This window comes from Stegastes partitus, unplaced genomic scaffold, assembly GCF_000690725.1.
Source record: "Stegastes partitus isolate 25-593 unplaced genomic scaffold, Stegastes_partitus-1.0.2 Scaffold0, whole genome shotgun sequence".
NCBI classification, from domain to species: Eukaryota; Metazoa; Chordata; class Actinopteri; family Pomacentridae; genus Stegastes; species Stegastes partitus.
Window position 1 is genome coordinate 535,951 of NW_007577731.1, and position 20,016 is coordinate 555,966.

At 44.3% G+C, this 20,016-nt stretch overlaps 2 protein-coding genes across 8 annotated transcripts in view; both read left to right on the top strand.

Annotated features, from left to right (window-relative positions):
* The first annotated feature begins 1,238 nt into the window (after positions 1–1,238).
* On the top strand, positions 1,239–5,067 carry abhd8a (abhydrolase domain containing 8a). 4 transcript variants are annotated; one of them, XM_008275570.1, is made up of 5 exons: positions 1,239–1,421; positions 1,470–2,056; positions 2,142–2,312; positions 2,447–2,663; positions 2,784–5,067. In XM_008275570.1, exons 1-5 carry the CDS (start codon positions 1,239–1,241, stop codon positions 2,994–2,996), a joined length of 1,371 nt encoding a protein of 456 aa, XP_008273792.1. In that variant the 3' UTR covers positions 2,997–5,067. The 4 variants fall into 4 exon arrangements, with proteins under 4 accessions (XP_008273792.1, XP_008273866.1, XP_008273942.1 ...); XM_008275644.1 differs by having other exon boundaries at positions 1,239–1,417; positions 1,487–2,056; XM_008275720.1 differs by having other exon boundaries at positions 1,239–1,417; positions 1,493–2,056.
* Positions 5,068–6,122: 1,055 nt separating this feature from the next.
* Positions 6,123–20,016, top strand: part of LOC103353045 (lysine-specific demethylase 4A-like) — a 20,116-nt gene continuing 6,222 nt past the window's right edge. Inside the window, exons 1-17 of one of the 4 annotated variants that reach the window (XM_008275842.1) lie at positions 6,123–6,243; positions 8,133–8,294; positions 8,572–8,747; positions 8,833–8,947; positions 9,139–9,332; positions 9,788–9,837; positions 9,946–10,049; positions 10,169–10,306; positions 10,461–10,687; positions 11,656–11,822; positions 11,927–12,606; positions 13,998–14,105; positions 14,304–14,463; positions 14,906–15,114; positions 15,510–15,723; positions 16,153–16,232; positions 19,350–19,405. In XM_008275842.1, coding sequence (XP_008274064.1) covers positions 8,154–8,294; positions 8,572–8,747; positions 8,833–8,947; positions 9,139–9,332; positions 9,788–9,837; positions 9,946–10,049; positions 10,169–10,306; positions 10,461–10,687; positions 11,656–11,822; positions 11,927–12,606; positions 13,998–14,105; positions 14,304–14,463; positions 14,906–15,114; positions 15,510–15,723; positions 16,153–16,232; positions 19,350–19,405 — 2,819 coding nt within the window. In that variant the 5' untranslated portion in view covers positions 6,123–6,243; positions 8,133–8,153. The remainder of the gene's footprint in view (positions 6,244–8,132; positions 8,295–8,571; positions 8,748–8,832; positions 8,948–9,138; positions 9,333–9,787; positions 9,838–9,945; positions 10,050–10,168; positions 10,307–10,460; positions 10,688–11,655; positions 11,823–11,926; positions 12,607–13,997; positions 14,106–14,303; positions 14,464–14,905; positions 15,115–15,509; positions 15,724–16,152; positions 16,233–19,349; positions 19,406–20,016) is intronic. The other 3 variants (XM_008275998.1, XM_008275912.1, XM_008276082.1) reach the window with 3 other exon arrangements.

The following is a 20,016-nucleotide window of genomic DNA, read 5'->3' on the forward strand; positions in this document are numbered from 1 at the left end:
ATGAGCACAGTGTTGTTTTCATTCTGCTGGTGGTGTTTGAGTCATACGTGTAGAAAATACATTCACGTTACCAGTAATATTATGTCATTTATGTCACTGCAGACACTTTATATGACTCCAGTCTGCAGAAAACAATATAGAATCTGATTACACACACAAAGAGGATTAATGAGAATGGATCCACTCCACATAGCTGTGTGTGTGCAGCATACACTTACACTCTATTTTGTATTTTATCAGCATCTGAATCCTTCCATGGTATCTTGTGAGCTGTACCGTAGAGTCTGATCTGTTGGCAGCGACGTGCATGTTGTGCTCTGTTCAGTGGTTCTTTAAACAGGCAGCAGTGAAGCTCTGCTGTAGATGAGACGCTTCCCGTTGTGTTTCCTACAGATAACCAGCCTGTGTTTGTATCACAAGCGAAGACTAATAATGGCTTGTTGAACTTCACTGCTAAAATACAGTTTAGCTGTGACTGGACCTGAGCAGGACAACAATGAGTCCCTGTTTCTCTGTTGGGTAGTTTGGAACGCTGCCATGATCCCGTTGTGAGACATAAAGCTGACAGACATGTACACAGTCATGCACTATGACTGGTGTTTTCTATTTATACATATCCTGATTCTTAACCACGTGAAAAGGAACAGATATTAATAGCAGACATGTAGTTTGGATTGTGAATGGTCGGTCTCCGCTGACACTGACACTCCAGAACGGAGCTCGTATTGTTTCTGTGTTTGTTAATGAACGTGGAGCTGCTGAATGTTGAGCTGCTTTGGCCTCCAGGTGAGTGTGTTTTATTGGAGCTGGACGTGATAACTTTGCATGGTGTTAAACTGAAAGCATCCCTGCTCCGACTGCGTTTAGTTTTTGCTAAACATTGGCTGTGGATTTGTGGAAGGTTACAGAAAACCATTTCATTGTCACTCTGTTGCTAGGAAACTACTTGGGCCCAGTTTTGTAGGAGTCAAGCTGCTCCCGATTGCTTCCAGCTGAGCAGTTTGACATCTGCAAACACTGCAAACATTTATATTGTTTAAAATGTTTGAATGTGTGGTAACAGATGATTTGTGAAAAGTAGGCCAACTGGCTCCGAACACCCACGGCTGTGTTCATACGCTGTCTGTTGCTCCACTCTGTAAATCGACATTATCTTGTTTTTCTGTTGCTGTGTTTAAAATGGAGCATCTCGGTGATGATCTGTTATCTGTGTGATGTTGTTGCTGCAGGGAAGCACCATGCTGACCAGCATCACTGAGGGGATACTGTGCTGCCTGACTGGGAAAGCTGCCAGTCTCGTCTTGCCTTTGGAGTCATCAGAACCCTCTGACGGCTTTGAGTTTGTGGAGGTGAAACCTGGGAGAGTCCTGCGAGTTCGGCACATCGTCCCCGAGCGTCAGCCCATAGAAACAGAGAAGCAGGTTGCAGGGACGGAGAAGGCGGACGACGACTGCGAGGACTCTCCTGAGGATTCCAGAAATGACAGCGACAGCGGCAGCAGTGTCCACTGTAAGAGGAAGATCACAGTCTACCGCAACGGCCAGCTGGTGATTGAGAATCTGGGGGACGTTTTGCACTCTGAGATCTTGCAGTGTCAGGATGGCGATCTGGAGCCCTGCAGCACTGTAGAGGTGGAGCTCGCTGACTATAAAGAAATAGCTTCTTCTCCAGACCCTAACCCCGTTCCTCCTCCGGTTCCACCACCTCCTGGGGAACACAAACCTGCTCCGCCGCCTCGCCGCCGCCGTCGCAAGCCCAAGCGCACAGTGGTCATCGACTCGAAGAGGGTGATCTCAAGCTGCAAAGGGACGCACTCGGACGTAGCGCTGTTCTTCGTGCATGGGGTGGGAGGCTCTCTAGACATTTGGAGTAGCCAGCTGGACTTCTTCTCTCGGCTGGGCTATGAGGTAATTGCTCCAGACCTGGCGGGCCACGGAGCCAGCACTGCCCCGCAGATTGCAGCAGCATATACCTTCTACGCACTGGCAGAGGACCTACGTGCCATCTTTAAGAGATACGCTCGTAAACGCAACATTCTCATCGGCCATTCTTATGGGTGAGGATTTCTGAAATGTGTTTGTTATGAAGCAGTTTTCCTGCAGTGACTCACACATTGCTAACGTGCAACTCATCTCTTCCAGAGTGTCGTTTTGCACCTTCCTGGCCCACGAGTATCCTGATCTGGTGCACAAGGTGGTGATGATCAACGGAGGTGGTCCCACGGCGCTGGAGCCCAGCCTCTGCTCCATCTTCCAGCTGCCATCTTGCGTCCTTCACTGTCTGTCTCCTTGTCTGGCCTGGAGCTTCCTCAAGTAAGAGCTGCATTTATACAAGAGCAGAGTTGACACTAGAAATAATGAAACACCACGATAATGTTTCTCATAGAAGGAAAATGCTCATTCAAGTCAAAACATGTGAACACTTCCTCTCTTTTCCTGACATCCAGAGCTGGATTTGCCCGTCAGGGTGCCAAAGAAAAGCAGCTGTTGAAGCAGGGCAATGCCTTCAATGTGTCTCCGTTTGTCCTGCGAGCCATGATGAGTGGGCAGTACTGGCCTGAGGGGGATGAGGTCTACCATGCCGAGCTCACTGTGCCCATCCTCCTGGTTCACGGCATGTGTGACAAGTTTGTGCCCATGGATGAGGACCAGCGCATGGCAGAGGTACAGAACACCTTCATCTTTACATATAGACCAGAATTCATTTTTTATATGTTCTGCCTTATGTGATCTGTGGGGCTAAATATGATAGCACTCAGCTGTTATTTTGGGCTTTGTTTCTAGATCCTCCTATTTGCATTCCTAAAAGTCATCGAGGAAGGAAGTCACATGGTCATGATGGAGTGTCCTGACACCGTCAACACCCTCCTCCACGAGTTCTTTCTATGGGAGCCTGACATGTCCAGAAAAGACAGCAGCAAGACAGACACAGAGAAGACAGTTGCTGTCAGTGACACTCTTCACACACTGAAAATCAATAAGGTTATGGACAAATAACCAACGAGGAGTCTAGTTTTATCACAGAACCAAGCAGAAGGCCTTTTTTCGGCAGTTGTGTGTTCTGAAGGCTCCCGGGCTGAGAGCTGTTATTAACAGGGCCACATCTTAAGGATGCGGACAACCACTGGTGCTCCAAGATAAAGCAGGAAAGAACATTTGATGAGGAGAACGGATGCAAATACACAGTCAGTTTCTGCTTCGCTTTTTGATACCAGTTTGTGCTCCATTGCATCGTGTTTTGCAAAACGACACAATACCTGGAGGTCAAAGGGACTGTCCATTCTGTGTGAAGTGTTTGTGGGGAAGAACTGACGACTACAAGGTGGCATAAAGTCCATGAAAGGGTGTTGAAATTTCCTCGCTTTTATCTTGAATATTCTGTAAAGTACTGCAGAGCTTCTGTTCTACCGTTATAAGATGGTGAACTTATGGTTGGGTCCGTTGTGGGTGTGCTGTCAATAAGAAACAGGCAAAAATAATATATAGTAAACTGAGAGTTGCCAGCGATGGACAGCCTATAACAACATAAAAGCGTTGATAATAATAAGTGTCAAATACTGACTGGATAGTGGTGGGAAGTGGGTTCAAGACATTAAATATATACCAATGTACATGCAAAATGTAATTAATAATTGCGTCACATGTATACATAAATTATATTACGACTGATGGAGAAACAGAAAAATCGTAGTTCACTTGCAATCCAGCCACCTATTAACCACATCCATCCAATGTGCCGTGTACACCATGTCAGACTCTCACAGCCATAGCTATCGCCACGACAATTGGCTGACAGATTTCTAAATCACAGCGATCTATTTTCCATATACTGAACTCTAATGTAAAGTCTAAATCAAAAACGCTACGTGTCAAGTGTGAAGCACAATGTAACCGACTCATCCTTTCATAGTTGCATGAAAATTAAGTAACATTCAGTAAGAGGTTTATAAGAACTGGCTGCAAAAACAGACGTAAACAAACGTGGATGCCAAAAGGTTCCGTCTCCTGATTTTAGCAGCCGTTTCTTCAATACTATATATTATCCTAAGGATACGAAGTACTGAGGCCCTGCATGAGTTCAGAATATGAAAAGATATGAGGGTCGTTTCAATATATTGTCATATAGAAAAAAATCCCAGCACACTCCTGTTTAACCAAATGGGTGTTCCTCTTGATGTGTAAGTATTATTTTATTTATTTCTATTCTGAAATAACAGCGACTTCCATGACAAACTGTGGTTGTATTGACCGCTTTAAGCTGTTGTGTCTCAAGCTGATAAATGTGTGTTCCCTACGACTCCGGTTCACTCTATTTATCTATTTGTGTCCGACTGAAAGAACGAGCAGAATATTTTGCTCGATGAAAGACATTCATTCGTGGATGCTGCTTTGTCTCATAGTGGGACAGTAAGGTGCGAGTAAAAGCACAGTCTAATATGCTCCCTGACGGTGCTCATCTGTTTTGAGTGTAGAAGAAGGTATAAATCGGTGGATTTGGAACTGGGTGTCCAGTGCTAAAAAAAAAAAAAAAACACGTACGAATCAGCCAAAGGAGAAAGTCCTCTTAAAAAGCGGGACGTCTGTGCTCACCGTGCCGGTCTGTTATTTATGCATTTTCAGAGAATGCTGATGCAACACGACCGGATTTATGCAACTGGAACAAAATAGAAACAGAGTGGAAACGTAACAGACTTGCTACTGATGGCTCTAAAACATTATATATTCTCTGTGGAATTTCCAAAAACCAACAAGTGCTGCTGATTTGATGTACTGTACATCTCCTTTGGTGTAAAAGGTCAGTAAAACTGTATGGACTACAGGGTGCACATGTACTTCCTCTTATGCTAAAAGTGTGCATATACAAATTGTCAGTGCTCATATGTGATATATCTTTTTGTGGTTAACAAAATGTGTTAATGTTATTGTTGCATTTATTCATGGGAATCATAATATATGCACTGCCTGAATGTAGATGCATATAACATTATATAGCCTATCGGAACAGTTGGATTCAGTGTATGACTGTGCCTTTCCTGGCATGAAATAAAACAGATGTTCACAGTTGAAACGTGTTTTTGCTTGTCTGTTTGCTTGCAGTAACATAATCTGTTTTCGTGGGTGTTGGGTGTAATTATAGGATTTTATTACAAATTAGGGGACTGAGGATGGAAAACATGTCTTTTACACAAAACAAAAAAGGCCTGCAGCAGGTATAGAAATAATTCTAATAACAGACCACTGCGACCACCGTCTTCTGCTCTTCTTTCGCTTTTCTGTATTTTCTTACAGCTGTCGTCTAAATTTCTCTTTGTTGAAGCATCTCGGTGGTCGCCGTCTTGTAATCTCATAAATCTTTTCTTTTTGGTGTTATTGAGTGATAATTTAGTTTGGATTATCTTTACATATTCAGTTTATGCACAAAATAACGATGGCTCAAATAAGCCATCTGGTGTGATTTTTATTTTTATTTTTACAGTTTCAATACAACATATTTTTAAACATAATTTATTGCACGTAATCACTTTTTTTTAAAAGACTTAATTCATGTGTTTTGAAAGATACTGAAATTATTTCACCACTAACATAAAATTCAAACAATATTAAAACTAAAACACACAAGTGTAATCAGATTAACTTTTAATTATTGTATTAATTGCACCTTTTGCCTCTACTCATAGCAGTTCGTTCAGTTTAGTCTGATCTCCAAACATTACATGTTCACTGCGCTGTAGCTAAACATGTATTAGCTTTGTCTCGAGTGTGTTATTATTCTGAGAAATATAAATTTCCAGTGATTTGGTTTGCCAGTTCTAGAGAAACTAAAATTACCTGGTAGATCGGTGACCAGTGAGAACAGATAATTAAGTTACACTAATAATCTAGGAATATGTTCTCTAATTTTCTTTATATTAGAAAACCGCACCCTGTATTTGTAAACTTTATCCAAAGTGCAACGATATACAGTTAATGAAGGTGAAATTTACAAAAAGCGGTTTTCCTCCATCACAGAACGGGCCTTCAGACTCGCCCTCTGATTGGCTGAGCGTGTCCCATGCGTGTTGTGGTAAACAAAATCCGAGCTGCGTGTGCATGCGTAGATCAGGTAATGGAGGATAGTGATCTACTCACAGGGGGCTTAGTTAGCAGGCTGTCTGTTTTCTGTTATGTCCCTAGCCGACGTTTCTATTGACTGCGAGGTATTTGCAACACAAGGAACAACTTCTGAGTGAACCGAGAGCAGCTGGTAAGTGTTTGCATGTCGAGGTAGCTCCGCCGCAGAGTGCTAACTTCTGAACTCACGGTGCTAATCTGGTGGCTAAGCTAGCCGGAACTGCTATCCGGCTAATGTAGACGGTCGGGTGCAGTCTATTTCCTGACGTAGACACCATTGACTTGGTACTTTCACTGTTTGTGCAGTTTGTATAGCTCGGCTCAAACTGCCGTTCAAAACGACACGTTAGAGATTGTCTAGCTGTAATTTTTATTTTGTGAAATGTACATTCTTTTGTTGAGAACGCTAACGCTAGCTCCAGCTGAGTTTGCTAACAGCACTCGGGGATCTAGCTGCGGTGGGATATGTAATCCAGAGATTAGTCGCGTCTCATCGCGGTGTTAACGTGAATAAACGACAGGTTAGTTAACGCTAACTGTGTTGTGGTAGCTGCTTTTCCGTGGAGACACAAAGTTTGCATTCGGTAGTGTCCGTTACTTTGCACTGTCATGAACGTGGCCAGGGCTAAATGGGACTTGGAACACCAGTGCTATGCTATCAGACAAGCTAATGCTAATTTTACATTATGTGCCCATACCTGAATTAGCTCCTGCTTATTTAGCAAGTTAGCAGTGAGCTAATGTTAGCTGGCCCGGCTTCAGCAGTCGGGCCGAATTAAAGAGACGGTTAAAGAGACGCGGGCTTAACCAATCGGGGGTGGTAATAGCTTCTCCCCAGCGCCGTCCATGTTAGCCTATCCCACCCCACAGAGAGGAAACGTGTGATTTACCACTGCTCAACACATAGCAGAGACATTTACCTAAATGTATTTAAACAGGGTTATGCTTTCTGATCTCTCCAGGTTCTGCGCTGTTAACAGCACAAGACAGGAGGCATCTAATTTGTTAATGGGAATAATGTATAGCAACAAGGATACGACTACTTTCAGACATGCACTGAATAAACTTGTAAAGGCAGCATGCAAATGGTGTTCTTATCTGATTTACAGATAAAAAGCTTAAATTCTGACATGTTTAAATGTGTTCTCCACCACTGAGTTAATTAGTGATCTGATTGCATTATCAGTACACAAACTGTCCTTTGAGTAGTGAATACAACAGCCACTTTAAGCTTTATTCAAATGCCACAGATGACGAGAGAAAGACAAGAATGGGCTGTTGACATGCTGGATAGTGAGGTAGGATAGTTAGGGTTGCAGCCAGACGCTTCAACTTTCCATCATTCGTCGTCTAAGTTGGACCATCGTATCATGCTGTTATTGCCTGGTATGACAGTCAGTCTACCACATGATGCTCTGGATGTATACATTTGCCATTATGGGATCCTGTCCCCCATGTGTGACTCCTTACTGGCTTGTTATGTCTGGTCTGTGACCCCACTCGATCTGCCGGTTATCATTTCCAACATTGTGCATGCTGAGTTGTTTTATGGGGTCCGTTCTGTTGTAGTGATGTCATGTGTTGGATCAACACGTACTTATTGTCTTATGTTACCAAATATTGATAGATTTAATTAAATACTACATGTTTTGGTCCAGTATATTTCCACACAGTCCAGAAACATGCTGAGGTTAATTGGTGAATGTAAATTGTCCGTAGGTGTGAATGTGAGTGTGCTTGGTTGTCTGTCTCTAAGTGTAGCCCTGTGATAGACTGGTTACCTGTCCAGGTGAACCTGCCTTCACACCCTGAGTCAGCTGGGATAGACTCCAGCCCCCCATGACCCTAGTGAGGATTAAGCGGTGTATAGATGATGGATGGATGGAGGTGCAGGCCAAAATGCAAGAGTCAGTTAAGGCTGTCTGCCTTTTGGTACAAATTCGATGACATACTTCATTCATAACGATAACACACCAAAATACCAGATTGTAATGTCACGGTTTCCCCATTTCCGATCTGCAGGAGAAGTCCTTAAGTTGTGGGATGGCGTCTGACGTGGTTTCCCAAAACCATGGTTCCAAGGGGATCATGACTTTTTACCCCACTGCCGAGGAATTCAAGAATTTCAGCCGCTACATTGCATATATAGAGTCCCAGGGAGCACATAAAGCTGGTCTGGCAAAAGTAAGTACCAGCACGGTGTCTGGTTTCACTCACTTTCACTTTCTTTTTAATGTTTTTGTGATTATATTTGTTAGCAGCACAAATATCTCTAGTGTGAAGCTAATAATCGTCATATATCTGTTTTTATTCTATGAAATCATTTACACAAACACAAGGCTGTCTGTTCTTGAAATATTTTCACTCTGTATGTTTCAAACATGTGTACAACAGCCTGTCAGAAAAAAACAAGTCCTGGTAAAATAACAGAATCACTCACTGTCTGTTCTCTTCCTCCAAGATCGTCCCACCAAAGGAGTGGAAGCCCAGAAGTTCCTACGACGACATCGACGACTTGGTGATACCTGCGCCCATTCAGCAGGTGGTGACAGGCCAGTCGGGTCTCTTCACCCAGTACAACATTCAGAAGAAGTCCATGGCTGTCAGAGAGTTTCGCAAGATAGCCAACAGTGACAAGTGAGAAGAGATATACGCCTGCAACTGCATGGTAAAGGAGTTTATGATGTTGGTGCTCATTAAATGCTGTTAATATCTTTTATAGGTTCTGTAGTCCACATTACGATGACTTTGAGGAGCTGGAGAGGAAGTACTGGAAGAATGTGACGTTCAACCCTCCCATATACGGGGCAGATGTCAACGGAACCTTATATGACCCGGTGAGTTGGCGCTGTTTGGATGTTGTGATGGTGGTGAATGTATATTAGTACTGACGGGGTTTCTGGTAGTTCTCTGTGTAGCTGCCGGCCAGGTTTACAGGGGAAGCTCATAACGTCACTGATCGTAATGGCCTTTATGAGCGCCTCCAGGCTTATCAGGTGATCTTTTATCATTTTCTGTACTCTGGCAGGATGTCAAAGAGTGGAACATTTGCCACCTGGACACCATTTTGGATACCGTGGAGCGTGACAGCGGTATCACTATTGAGGGTGTCAATACACCCTACTTGTATTTCGGCATGTGGAAGACCACCTTTGCATGGCACACTGAGGACATGGACCTCTACAGTATCAACTACTTACACTTTGGAGAACCAAAGTCATGGTAAGACACGCGCTGCTCCGTGTTCTTGATTATAGATGCATAATCACAGACTCTAATGCAGTCGTGCATAAATTTAAGAAATGTTTTGATAATGACTTCCAACTCCTGCTTGAATCCCAAAAGCAGTTATGAATATGTGTTCCTAGATGTCTGTGTGGGTCCAATGTTTGCTAAGCCACATTATAATGATTTACATGAGTAAGAGTCGCCCCACAAGACTATGATTTATAGAAATGTTGTATATTGAGACCAAAAAATAAAAATGGTTCCCTACTTTGGGAAGTATAGCTTCATCTGACAGCCTGAGCATTAGCCCATTAAGTTGGAATACCACGTAGAAAAACTTGTCATGCCCATAAATACCCTGCAGTGTTTGTATCTATAATGTCTATATATGCGCCTTATGTCAGGCTGTGAACAGTAGATGGATAAATACTCACTCATGCTACCTGCAGGTACTGTGTTCCTCCGGAGCATGGCAAAAGACTGGAGCGTCTGGCTAAAGGTAGGAGACCAGTGGAGTATTTTCCTTACGTACCTAATACCCTAAACGTTACAGAAAGCAGCACTTTGTAGTTCTATATGTTAAAGCATTTCCTGTCTCTTCTTCTAGGGTTCTTTCCTGGTAGTGCTCAAAACTGTGAAGCGTTTCTAAGACACAAGATGACGCTCATCTCTCCCTCCATACTGAAGAAATATGGCATTCCATTTGAGAAGGTAACAGAGCATTCGTTGGTTTGTGTTTCAAACACGGGACCTCTTGTTTATACCGAATCAAAGGTTAAATCTATGAACCAATGATTAAAATATATATTTTTTTATTACCTCTTCCTCAGATCACTCAGGAGGCTGGTCAGTTCATGGTAACCTTCCCCTACGCCTATCATGCTGGCTTCAACCACGGCTTCAACTGTGCAGAGTCCACCAACTTTGCCACGGAGAGATGGATCGAGTACGGCAAGCAGGCAGTTCTGGTGAGAACAATGACCGGCAGCATGGGAAATCGTAGCCTTATCTGTGTTTGTCTCAGTAAGAAGAACGAAAACATTTACGTGGTCGACTGAATGTTATAAGTGAACATGCAGCAATGATTCCTGAAGCCACAGTCTGTCTGTGTTTCCTCGTCAGTGCTCATGCCGTAAAGACATGGTGAAGATTTCCATGGACGTGTTTGTGAAGAAGTTCCAGCCTGATCGCTATGAGCAGTGGCTGGCAGGGCGGGACGTGGTGCCCATCGACCACTCACGGCCCACCCCGGAGGCGAAGGAGTTCCTGGGCGACTCCTTTAACGACGTCACCAGCAGCAACAACAGTAGCTCCATCGAGTGCTGTGGGGAGGACGGAGAGCGGAAGAGGTGGGTCCTTCACTCTCAGTGTCTCTTGTCGGTGTGCCTTCGCTGTGCCTTCGTTTGGCATCAGTGCACTTTGGTTTTGCTCAGTCAGCCAAGAAGCTACTGAAGTGTTGTGTTTAGGGACACATGATGGATAAAATCAATCACAAGCAGAATTTCATTTTCAGTTTTCATTTCCAACACTTTACAGATGTTCTTTCTCAGAAAAAATGAGTGTTGGTCAGTTTGTTTTGGAGGTTGAGTTCAGGGACCCGTTCAAGACTTTAAGCTGTGATCTGATAGCTCTGCCATCACCGGGTGTTCGTGATTGGGTTTGCTTAACTTCAGATAGACGATGCGAGCATTGCAGCTGATGTACAACCTGCACTGTGAGAAAGTGCAAACGGTAAACCACATGCTGCAACCATGTAGCTGCTGGAAGACATCGACCAACAGCTGGACTTGTGGTTTAACCACAACCAGAGAGCGGCGTTTCATTTAGCGTCGCTGATGTCAGGTGACTGACTACGAGAACGAGTTGCTCTAAATGGAAAAAAAACACGACCCAGATAGAGCTACTTGGATTTTGTGCTGTTATATAATAGTTTCTTGATCAATTATTACTTTATTTACCTAAGTTTTTGAAAAGGGGTTATTTTTTTGTGTCTGTTTCACATAGAAATTTACATTGCAGTATATGTATGATCTATATGTTGTCAAGAAACCAAGACAGAAATCACCCAGTGAAAATGGCAACTAACAAGAGGACAGTATATTTGGTTTCCCTAAAATACTGACATGTTAAATGGAAGATTGGAGCGTGGGAATCTAGTCACAGTCTATGCTCTCGGTCCCTCAGACACCTGATGTTTACGGTGATCAAAATTAACCTATAAGTAACCTGTTGATCAGAAACTAGAAGTACATGTGAGGAAGTTCTTTTGATCTCAGCTCCTTCTAATCCTCTGTCCCATATGCTTTTCTACATTCAGCGCTACACAAAGGATCGAGACCAAGAGACACCGTGTGTGTCTGGAGGTGCCTGAAGAGGTTGTTCCCAAAGATGAAGATGAGGATGATATGGAGCAGTACGGAAAGCGTCCCAGGCTCAGTCTTATACCTCCACGAACTACTGTACCAGACGGCAAGAGAAATAAAGGTATTATCATTGTCCTGACTTCCTGTACGGCGCCTAAGACTTTGATAATGTTTGTTTTCAGTGGAATGAAAGTCTGCGTTTTCTCCCTCTGATTTAATCTGCAGGCCCACCAAAGTTGGTCGTCACACCAACCAAGCTGACGTTAATGGATCCATTTCACAGGGGCCTGACCCACGGTAACAGTGACGGAGGCCGTCCTCCTCATTACACGAAGACTCGTGCGCCTGCAATCTCATCTCAGTCTCAGCCCAGAAATGGACATCTGTCAGTTTCAGTGGCACCAACGTGGACAGAAGCCGCAGCTCAGCCTGCCCGTAAAATGGGGGTGGCCAGCCTGCTCTTCCACAGGACTCTGAGTCCAAAGGATGCTCTTCAAGTGCACAGCTACACTCTGGAAAGCCAGCGGCAGCCTCACACACAGCTCCAGGTGCACAGCTACGCCAGAGAGCACCAGCCCCGTCATCTCCAGCACAAAGCCTGCACACCATTACATACACAGGTTCAGGCTCCATCTCAGGCCCCGAGCTGCCAGAGACTGGAGCCACAGCCAGAATCTAAAGTCGTTGTTACCAAAGTAGCACAGAGTGAACCAGAAGCACAGAAGCCTGTGGTGCAAGACCAAGAGGACAACAAACCCAAAGTGTCGAAGCCGATTGAAAGTCAAGCAGAAGTGGAGAAGATGGAAGTCAAACCGACCGTCACTTCTGCTCCCCCTCAGACCCAAATGCAGCCTCAAGACGTGAGCAACGAAACGATGGAGGCTCCCAAGAACAACAAGCGAAAGGTCTGTTTGTTATTTTCAAACTGAATTTTCTACCTGCTCACGTCTAAGATGTAAGAAATGAAATGTCACTGTGGATTTAAGTTGTTTGGTTGCAGCTGTTGTCATCTCTGTCAAGTCATCAGTGAGTTATCAAGAGCAGCTTTTAACTGCATCCCTGCTGTGTAGCCTCTCCAGAAAGTTAGTTCAACAGGTTTAGAATCTAAGAGTGAGCTTTGACTGGAGACTGAGAGGGCAGCTCATCAGAGACCATGCAGATTCATCTTCACAGAAAACCAAACAAACAAAGCAGCAGCACTGAATAAGTTAAGTCTGAGTAATGAAACGAGTCAAAACGTTAACACGATTATGTCTTATTCAGCACATTCGACCCGTCCATCATGTAGCAGACCTCCACATTGGACGGTAAATTAAACGATTAATTATCCTCCTTACAGGAGACTAGAGACAAAAGTATAGAGCAAACAAAATAACACCCAGAACATATGCTTCTGGTTCATAGTTAAACATTTTCCCAACAGCATTTATTAACTTTAATATGTAAAGTTAAGCATAGTAACCAAAATGCTAGTAAAACAAGTTAAACTAAAATATATATATTATTAAAAAAAGGCTTTCTTAACTTGTGTTTAGGCACCATAGTCATTCTGACTACGAGATATTTAGGATATTCTCCAGTATGGCATCATGACTATGATGAGATGGTTCCTTTAATAAAGCCAGTTGCAGCATGAGATCAGATTATTTTGAGGAGAGATTTATTTTCAATATACTCACATGTTGTAGTGCAGAGGAACTAATCGCCCTAAATAACCTGCCAGCTGTTTTAATGTCCACAAATTAAATGTCAAAGACGTAGAGTCCGTAGGTTTTATTCTGACTTGAAGATGAATCCCTCGTGTCATATTTGAATGTAAACAGAACGAGCTGCCTCTGCTGTTGGCTGATTGTAGCAGTGGTGATACGAGTAAACTGTGGGTGATGAACTAATATCCAACAGGGATTATTCTTGACATGTAAATGGATGTGATTCAGACAGAACTGAGCACCAAGCAGGTGAAGTTTAGTTCAGTAAGTTACAGCACTAACTGACCTAGGAGTTATTGTAATGTCTATTTCTAGAACCTAACAGTCCCTGAGCTTCTCTTTGATCAGTGTTCACAAACTCAGGAGTTTTCATTACAACTGTACAGCCCTCTTGTGCAAGTAGGACGAAAACAAACCCAGAACTTTTTTTTTTGCTCTGTACTGGTGCACTTTCCTTGCATGATGTTTGCACGCTAACACCTCTGAGCTGCTGGACGCTCTCTCTGATGGCAGAATACGCTTGATAGAGACGTTCTTCCAAACCCTGCCATGAGTTTTCAATGTTCCTCATGCTGTTTAAACCACAGAGTAACCAATGCCCCCTTGCGGATAACGGCATTATCCTCCTGAAAGACACCATTCCTGTCAGCAAACCAGTCCAAGATGAGGTGAAGGTGATTCCTCACAATCATCACGTAAGTACTTGTTTCCTGTGACCAGGTTCTTGAAGGAACGTGATGTTTATCTGCATAAGTATGCACACCAGTACAGAGCTCCCAGCAGGCCTCAGTGTGGGGAGAATCTGTGACCAATGATGTTCATGTGTTCATTACAACACATAGAGGGCAGTTCTTGTTTTGAAGTTGTGTGTTGTTATACACCTCTTGCTCCAGCAGGTGTCAGAAGAGCAGTCCTACTGCAAGGCGCTGGTGTCAAAGCAGCAACAGCAACAACAACAACAACAACAGCAGCAGCAGCAGCAGCAGCAGCAAGCACAGCTCTGTAAGCTGCCTCGCCACCACCCTCTAATCAGGGAGCTGCACAGTGACGATGGTGGGTAGTTATTTAGTAAATGTGCCTAATGTGGTAGTATGTAGTGGTAAAGTTTTCCAGGCACTGTGTTTACTGTGATAATTATAGGTCCTGTTTTAAGAGCTGTTGCTGCTCATTTTGTGCTATTACCAAGATATAATTTATATCAGCCCATCATAGGGATCTCCAGCTCCGGCCCTCCTGAGCTGCTGTCCTGCAGGTTGTAGACGTTACTGCAACACATCTGACTCAGAACAAGCTGCTGTAGATCCATTAGTGTGAGTCAGGTGTGTTGCAGTAACGTCTAAAACCGGCTCACGAGGACTCTAGCTGGAGATCCCTGGCCGATCATGATTTACATTTCTTACGTCTCTCTCATCCTGTCACCTTATTATTTCTTAACTGTTATGCTTTTCACCTCCATTCACACCCCTCCTTCGTCTCGTCTGCCATCTTTTTACAGATGTGTATGTTGATGTGGAGGTTGAACAAGAGGAGAAAGAGGAGTGGGCAAAGCCGCTAACTCAGCTGTGGCAGTGTCGACCGTACAACCCCGAGGCAGAGAAGGACTACAACAGAAGCATGGGCCAGCAGACGCCCTACTGCTCCATCTGCCTGCTCTTCCACACCTACCATCAGGTCGCGGCTCAGGACATGTTCTGCTTTAATGATGTCTGTTGTTTGTCTTTTTACTGTTCTTTTATATTATTGTTTTGTGGATAAACTTTTCTATTCAAACTTAAACACAGGAGTCAGTGGACATTAGAAGCAGTCATAAAAAGACAAATGTTTGCATAATGTGTTTATTTTTGCTTGGTGGATTTTATACGAAGTTAAAGGCAACAGCAAGTTATTAATAATTCAAGATTTAAATGTACGTACAGTGCATTTATTTTTAAAGGAAACAAACGTACTATATGTTTGGTGAGTTTAGTTTACTGTGGCATTGTTTTAATGATCTTAACACCGGTTAGGGTCACTTGTTTGAAGCGATCTCTGTGACTTCTTTGTTGTTGATTTAATATCTTCAGTAATATCTTAACAAATTCCTTTTTTGTCCCCTGAAGTCGGAGTCCAGTAGCGGTAGTTCCACTGTGACGCTGGTGAACCGTCCTGGAGGGCAGCAGTGGTCCAAACCGCTCATCCCCGAAATGTGCTTCAACACCCAATCCAGCAAGACGAGCGACAGCGGGGAGGGACAGCTGTCCAACCCTCACGTAGCAGAGGACGGGACCAGCCGGCTGCTCAGCTGTGCCCAGTGCTGCGTCCGTGTGCATACAAGTAAGCCCCTTCCTCTGATGAGCAGAGATCTGTCTGTAATACTTGGAACACTTGAGGGTAAATGAAATATCTCTGACGTGCAGGTCCTTTCCTATTCTTCAGGAAACCACCATTCAACTGTTATCTGCTGTTGCAAACCGTCAAACACAGTCATAACTCGAGGCCTGTCTGTACTGCTGACAGCTGGTAGTTTGGAGGGATTTTCTGTTTTATTTACGCTGGTTCCTCTTGAAAGCAGGCCTGTGTTTGCCCCCATGTTTTTAATGATGCTGTTTTCAGTAGGTGTAACTTACAATCTTGTTGTTTAGTTGCTTAAGCTAAAAGATAAATCCCAGAACACCTCTGATAGCAGCCAGCCAGACAAAACAAATAACCAAGCTCTGAGCTGCAGTCTGACGGCTGAATGTGTTCTTTTCTGGTCCTGTTCAGGTTGTTACGGCGTGTCTGGGGACGAGGCGGACCTGGACGACTGGCTGTGTGCCCGTTGTGAGGCTGATGCTATCACAGAGGTTAGTTAATTGGGCTAGGACATCTCACAGCAGATCATTCAAGGAAAAATTATTTAAATTGCTCCTTGTAGTAATGACCAGGAACAGAGAAGCAGAGTGGTTGTGTCTTTGTACTACACTGCCTCATGTCATGCAACGTTTGGTTCTGGTAAGTGATGAGGGTGCTGCTGTCAGAAGATCTTTACAGAGATCAACAGTTCAGCACAGTGGAAAGGTTAGGACAACCTAGAACAATAAGACATATTAAAATCAAATCAAGCTCATCGTCATCCTGCCTGTACAAACAACAGCAGTACAGGCAAGATGAGAGAGCGTTTCTTCCAGTAACTAAAGCCAATTAAATAAAGAAGTGTTTGCAAATCTGGATCAGCAGTTCAGCATTCTGACAGCTGGTGGCATGAAGCTGCTGATCAGTCTGGAGGTTCTTCCTTTAACGCTCCTGAAACGTTTGTCTGATGGCAGCAGTTCAGACGGTTCATGGAGAGGGTGTGAGGAGTCCCTGACAATGTTCAGGGTCCTGCTGGAGAAGTTCATAGCTGTCTGTCTGTCTGTCTGCATCCCCTCCAGCTGTCTGCCCGTCTGGGATGCTGTCATAGAGCCATGTTTCTGTTAAAGCAGACACACAGCAGTCCCTCCACTCTGTGAGGGTTTATCCCAGCAAACGTCCAGCTTGTTGTGGAGGGAGCGAACATTGGAGAGCAGGAGGACGGTCCTGCTGGTCTGGAGGGGTTAGCCTTTAGCCTACCATGGATCCTGCTGGTCTGGAGGGGTTAGCCTTTAGCCTAGCATGGATCCTGCTGGTCTGGAGGGGTTAGCCTTTAGCCTAGCATGGATCCTGACTCTCTTCCTCCTCCTTTGTTTACGTTCGTCCTGCTTCCTTCTCTCTCGGGTGACATCTGTTTTGGTATCTATAAAATAATACATTTTCCTGACTTTACTGAATGCACTGACCTTACATGTGTAATATCTGCTGCTTGTTCAGAGCACAAATGCACTTGATCGCAAAAAGCAGATGGTCCAGAAAAACCTAGAAAGAAAGCCATATTGTACCAGTGACGGTTCAACATTAAAACCACACAGCTCATTTCCTCAGATGTAAAGACCAGTGGTACCAGTGTGCAGGATGGTTACTCTTGTGGTTGTCTCGCGTCATCAAACCAATCTGTGCTGCGTTTCATTATCATTCCGCTAAAGGGGAAATGCTCTGACTTGTCTGTATGTTTTTTTAAATACGATTATAATCGCGTCTCATAGAGTAGCGCCATGCTAGTGGCAGCCAGCTGCAGTATCTCCAGAAGTTCTATCTTTAACCAAACACAATTGTATTTAAAACAGTGTTGGGAGAACTTTGTAGGAACATCTGAATGCAGGGAGGAAACCGGTGTGAGTGGCAGTTTGGTGCATACAAAAACAGCAGCAAGTCGGCAGTGGAAGGGGAGGAGGAAGCTGCACGAAGAGCGCAGCCAATAGTAGGCTTCTACCTGCAGCATACAAGCGTTGAGTCATATTATCCCATGTGAAAGATCACAAGATAAACTTTTACTATGCCCCGTGGGCACACTGAAGTTTTTCTTTCTTGATTGAAGTCGACTGCAGCTGCTGGTGCTCCAACCGCTGCAGCATTATTGTGTCATGATGACATATTAGTGCTTCTGCAGCTCCATGTTCACTGTTTTACGAACAGAGAACAAACATGTAGGAGTACCCAAAAGCACAATATAAAGTGTAATGTTCCACATCAGCACCACAGACAGGTACTGGAGCTGCAGCTGACCAAAACAAACTGTGTTCCAGCACTTCCTCTGTGCACAGACAGTGAGAGTGTTCCCTTCCTCTGAGTGTTTTGGTTCGGGGAATTTGTTTTTCCCACCTTTGTTTGTCAAATTTATCTTCAAATTTCCTTTGCTTTCAGCATTCCTCTGTGCTCAGAACAATAGATGTTTGTTAAACATGCTGGGAATGTCGTTTGAATTCAGCTCTTTGGCCACCAGTGGGCAATGCTCCACTCTGTGCTTCATTCAAACACCTTAAAGGACTTTGATTTTTCACTTCTCTAGTTTCATTTCAGTTTAGATTCTGGGATATCCAACAGTTCTCCTTATGACAGTATGTTAATATGTTTAATGGTTTATTTTGTGGATCTGTTGGATGTCCTGTTCCCACAGATTTGTTCAGAGGTTTTCTGGCTGTTCATCATGTTGTTAGTGTAGCTCAGAACTTGAGCAGCGGTCAGGATGTCCCCGTCAGGTTGTTATTTCCTCCTGATTCTGATCAGTAATCTTGTATTTGATGAGTCCAGGCGTCGTCTTTGGAGCGCTTCCTTGCCCACAAACAACACACGGATGTTTAAATGCTGTTCAAGCCAACGCTTCAGAGGAGAGGTGGACTTAAAAAACGTTTCTGATAGAGAGGGAAAGCTGGTCGGTGTCCATCTGACTGAACCTGCTGCTGCTGCTTGTTTATTGGTGAGGCTCTGATTTGGTCTGTTGTACGTGAGCGTGCTGTAAGACGGTGAAGCGTAGCTGACAGACGCACAGTGGGTTTTTGAGAAACAGAGGATCAGCAACAGATGAAGCTTCATATGTCGTATATCCGGCTGTAAGGTCTCTCAGTGGTTAGCACCGTGGCCTCACAGCTCGAAGATCGCCGGTTGGGGTCCCGGTGAGGACACCCGGGATCTTTCTGCGTGGAGTCTCCATGTTCTCCCCGTGCTGCGTGGGTTTCCGGGTTCTCTCTGGCTTCCTCCCACACAGTCCAGAAACATGCTGAGGTTAATTGGTGATTGTAAATTGTCCGTAGGTGTGAATGTGAGTGTGCTTGGTTGTCTGTCTCTAAGTGTAGCCCTGTGATAGACTGGTTACCTGTCCAGGTGAACCTGCCTTCACCCTGAGTCAGCTGGGATAGACTCCGCCCCCCACCACCCGAGTGAGGATTAAGGTGTAGAGATGATTGATGTCATATATCCAGTAGCAGAGACATATTTATCCCCATTTGGAGCTATAAATAATATGCAGCAGACCATTATTTATCCAAACATCCACATTTAGATGTGATGAGATGAATTAGTCGTGTACCAGAGTCAGTAGCTAACATGTTGTCGTGTGTTTCTTCCTGTAGGACTGCTGTCTGTGTTCCCTGAGAGGTGGAGCTCTGCAGAGAGCCAACAACGACAGGTGAGTAGCACCAGCGGACAGGAGTGCTGTCGCTGTGGTGGAGGAGAAAACGCTGACTGAGCTTCTTAGTTACATCCAGCATCAGGGCGTCACAAAGACGGACGCTTTTCCTCGACGCTGATCGTTGGATTTATAAGAAGTAAAATGTAGACACCTGTGCTGTAAATTCAAGTTCTCCTCTGTCACAGTCACAAAACTGTGACAGTAAAGGAAAGACAGGATGGATTCGCATTCACAGAACAACTCGGTCACCATGAGTCTGACCGGCTGAGACGCAGCAGGTTGTTGCCCAACATTTACTGTCCTTGACCGTGTTGCTGCTGCCCATTTCTTCAGCCTGTCTCTGCTCACATCCATCTGGTGGCGTCAGCACTTCCAGAGAAGCTCATTTGTCAGATGCAAACATGTGTACACGGTGCACATGTGTGTGGGTGGAGATCACACACACTCAGTTTGTGGTTAGCTTGTCGCTCAGCGTAGGGCGCGATAAGTGTATGTCAGTTTAAATTACAGGAAATGCCTCCAACAGAAGCAGGGTTTCCTCATCAGCCAACCATCATGACAGCAGGGGCTCTGCTTGGCTGCTGCTCCTTATCGTCGTTCAGGGTTAA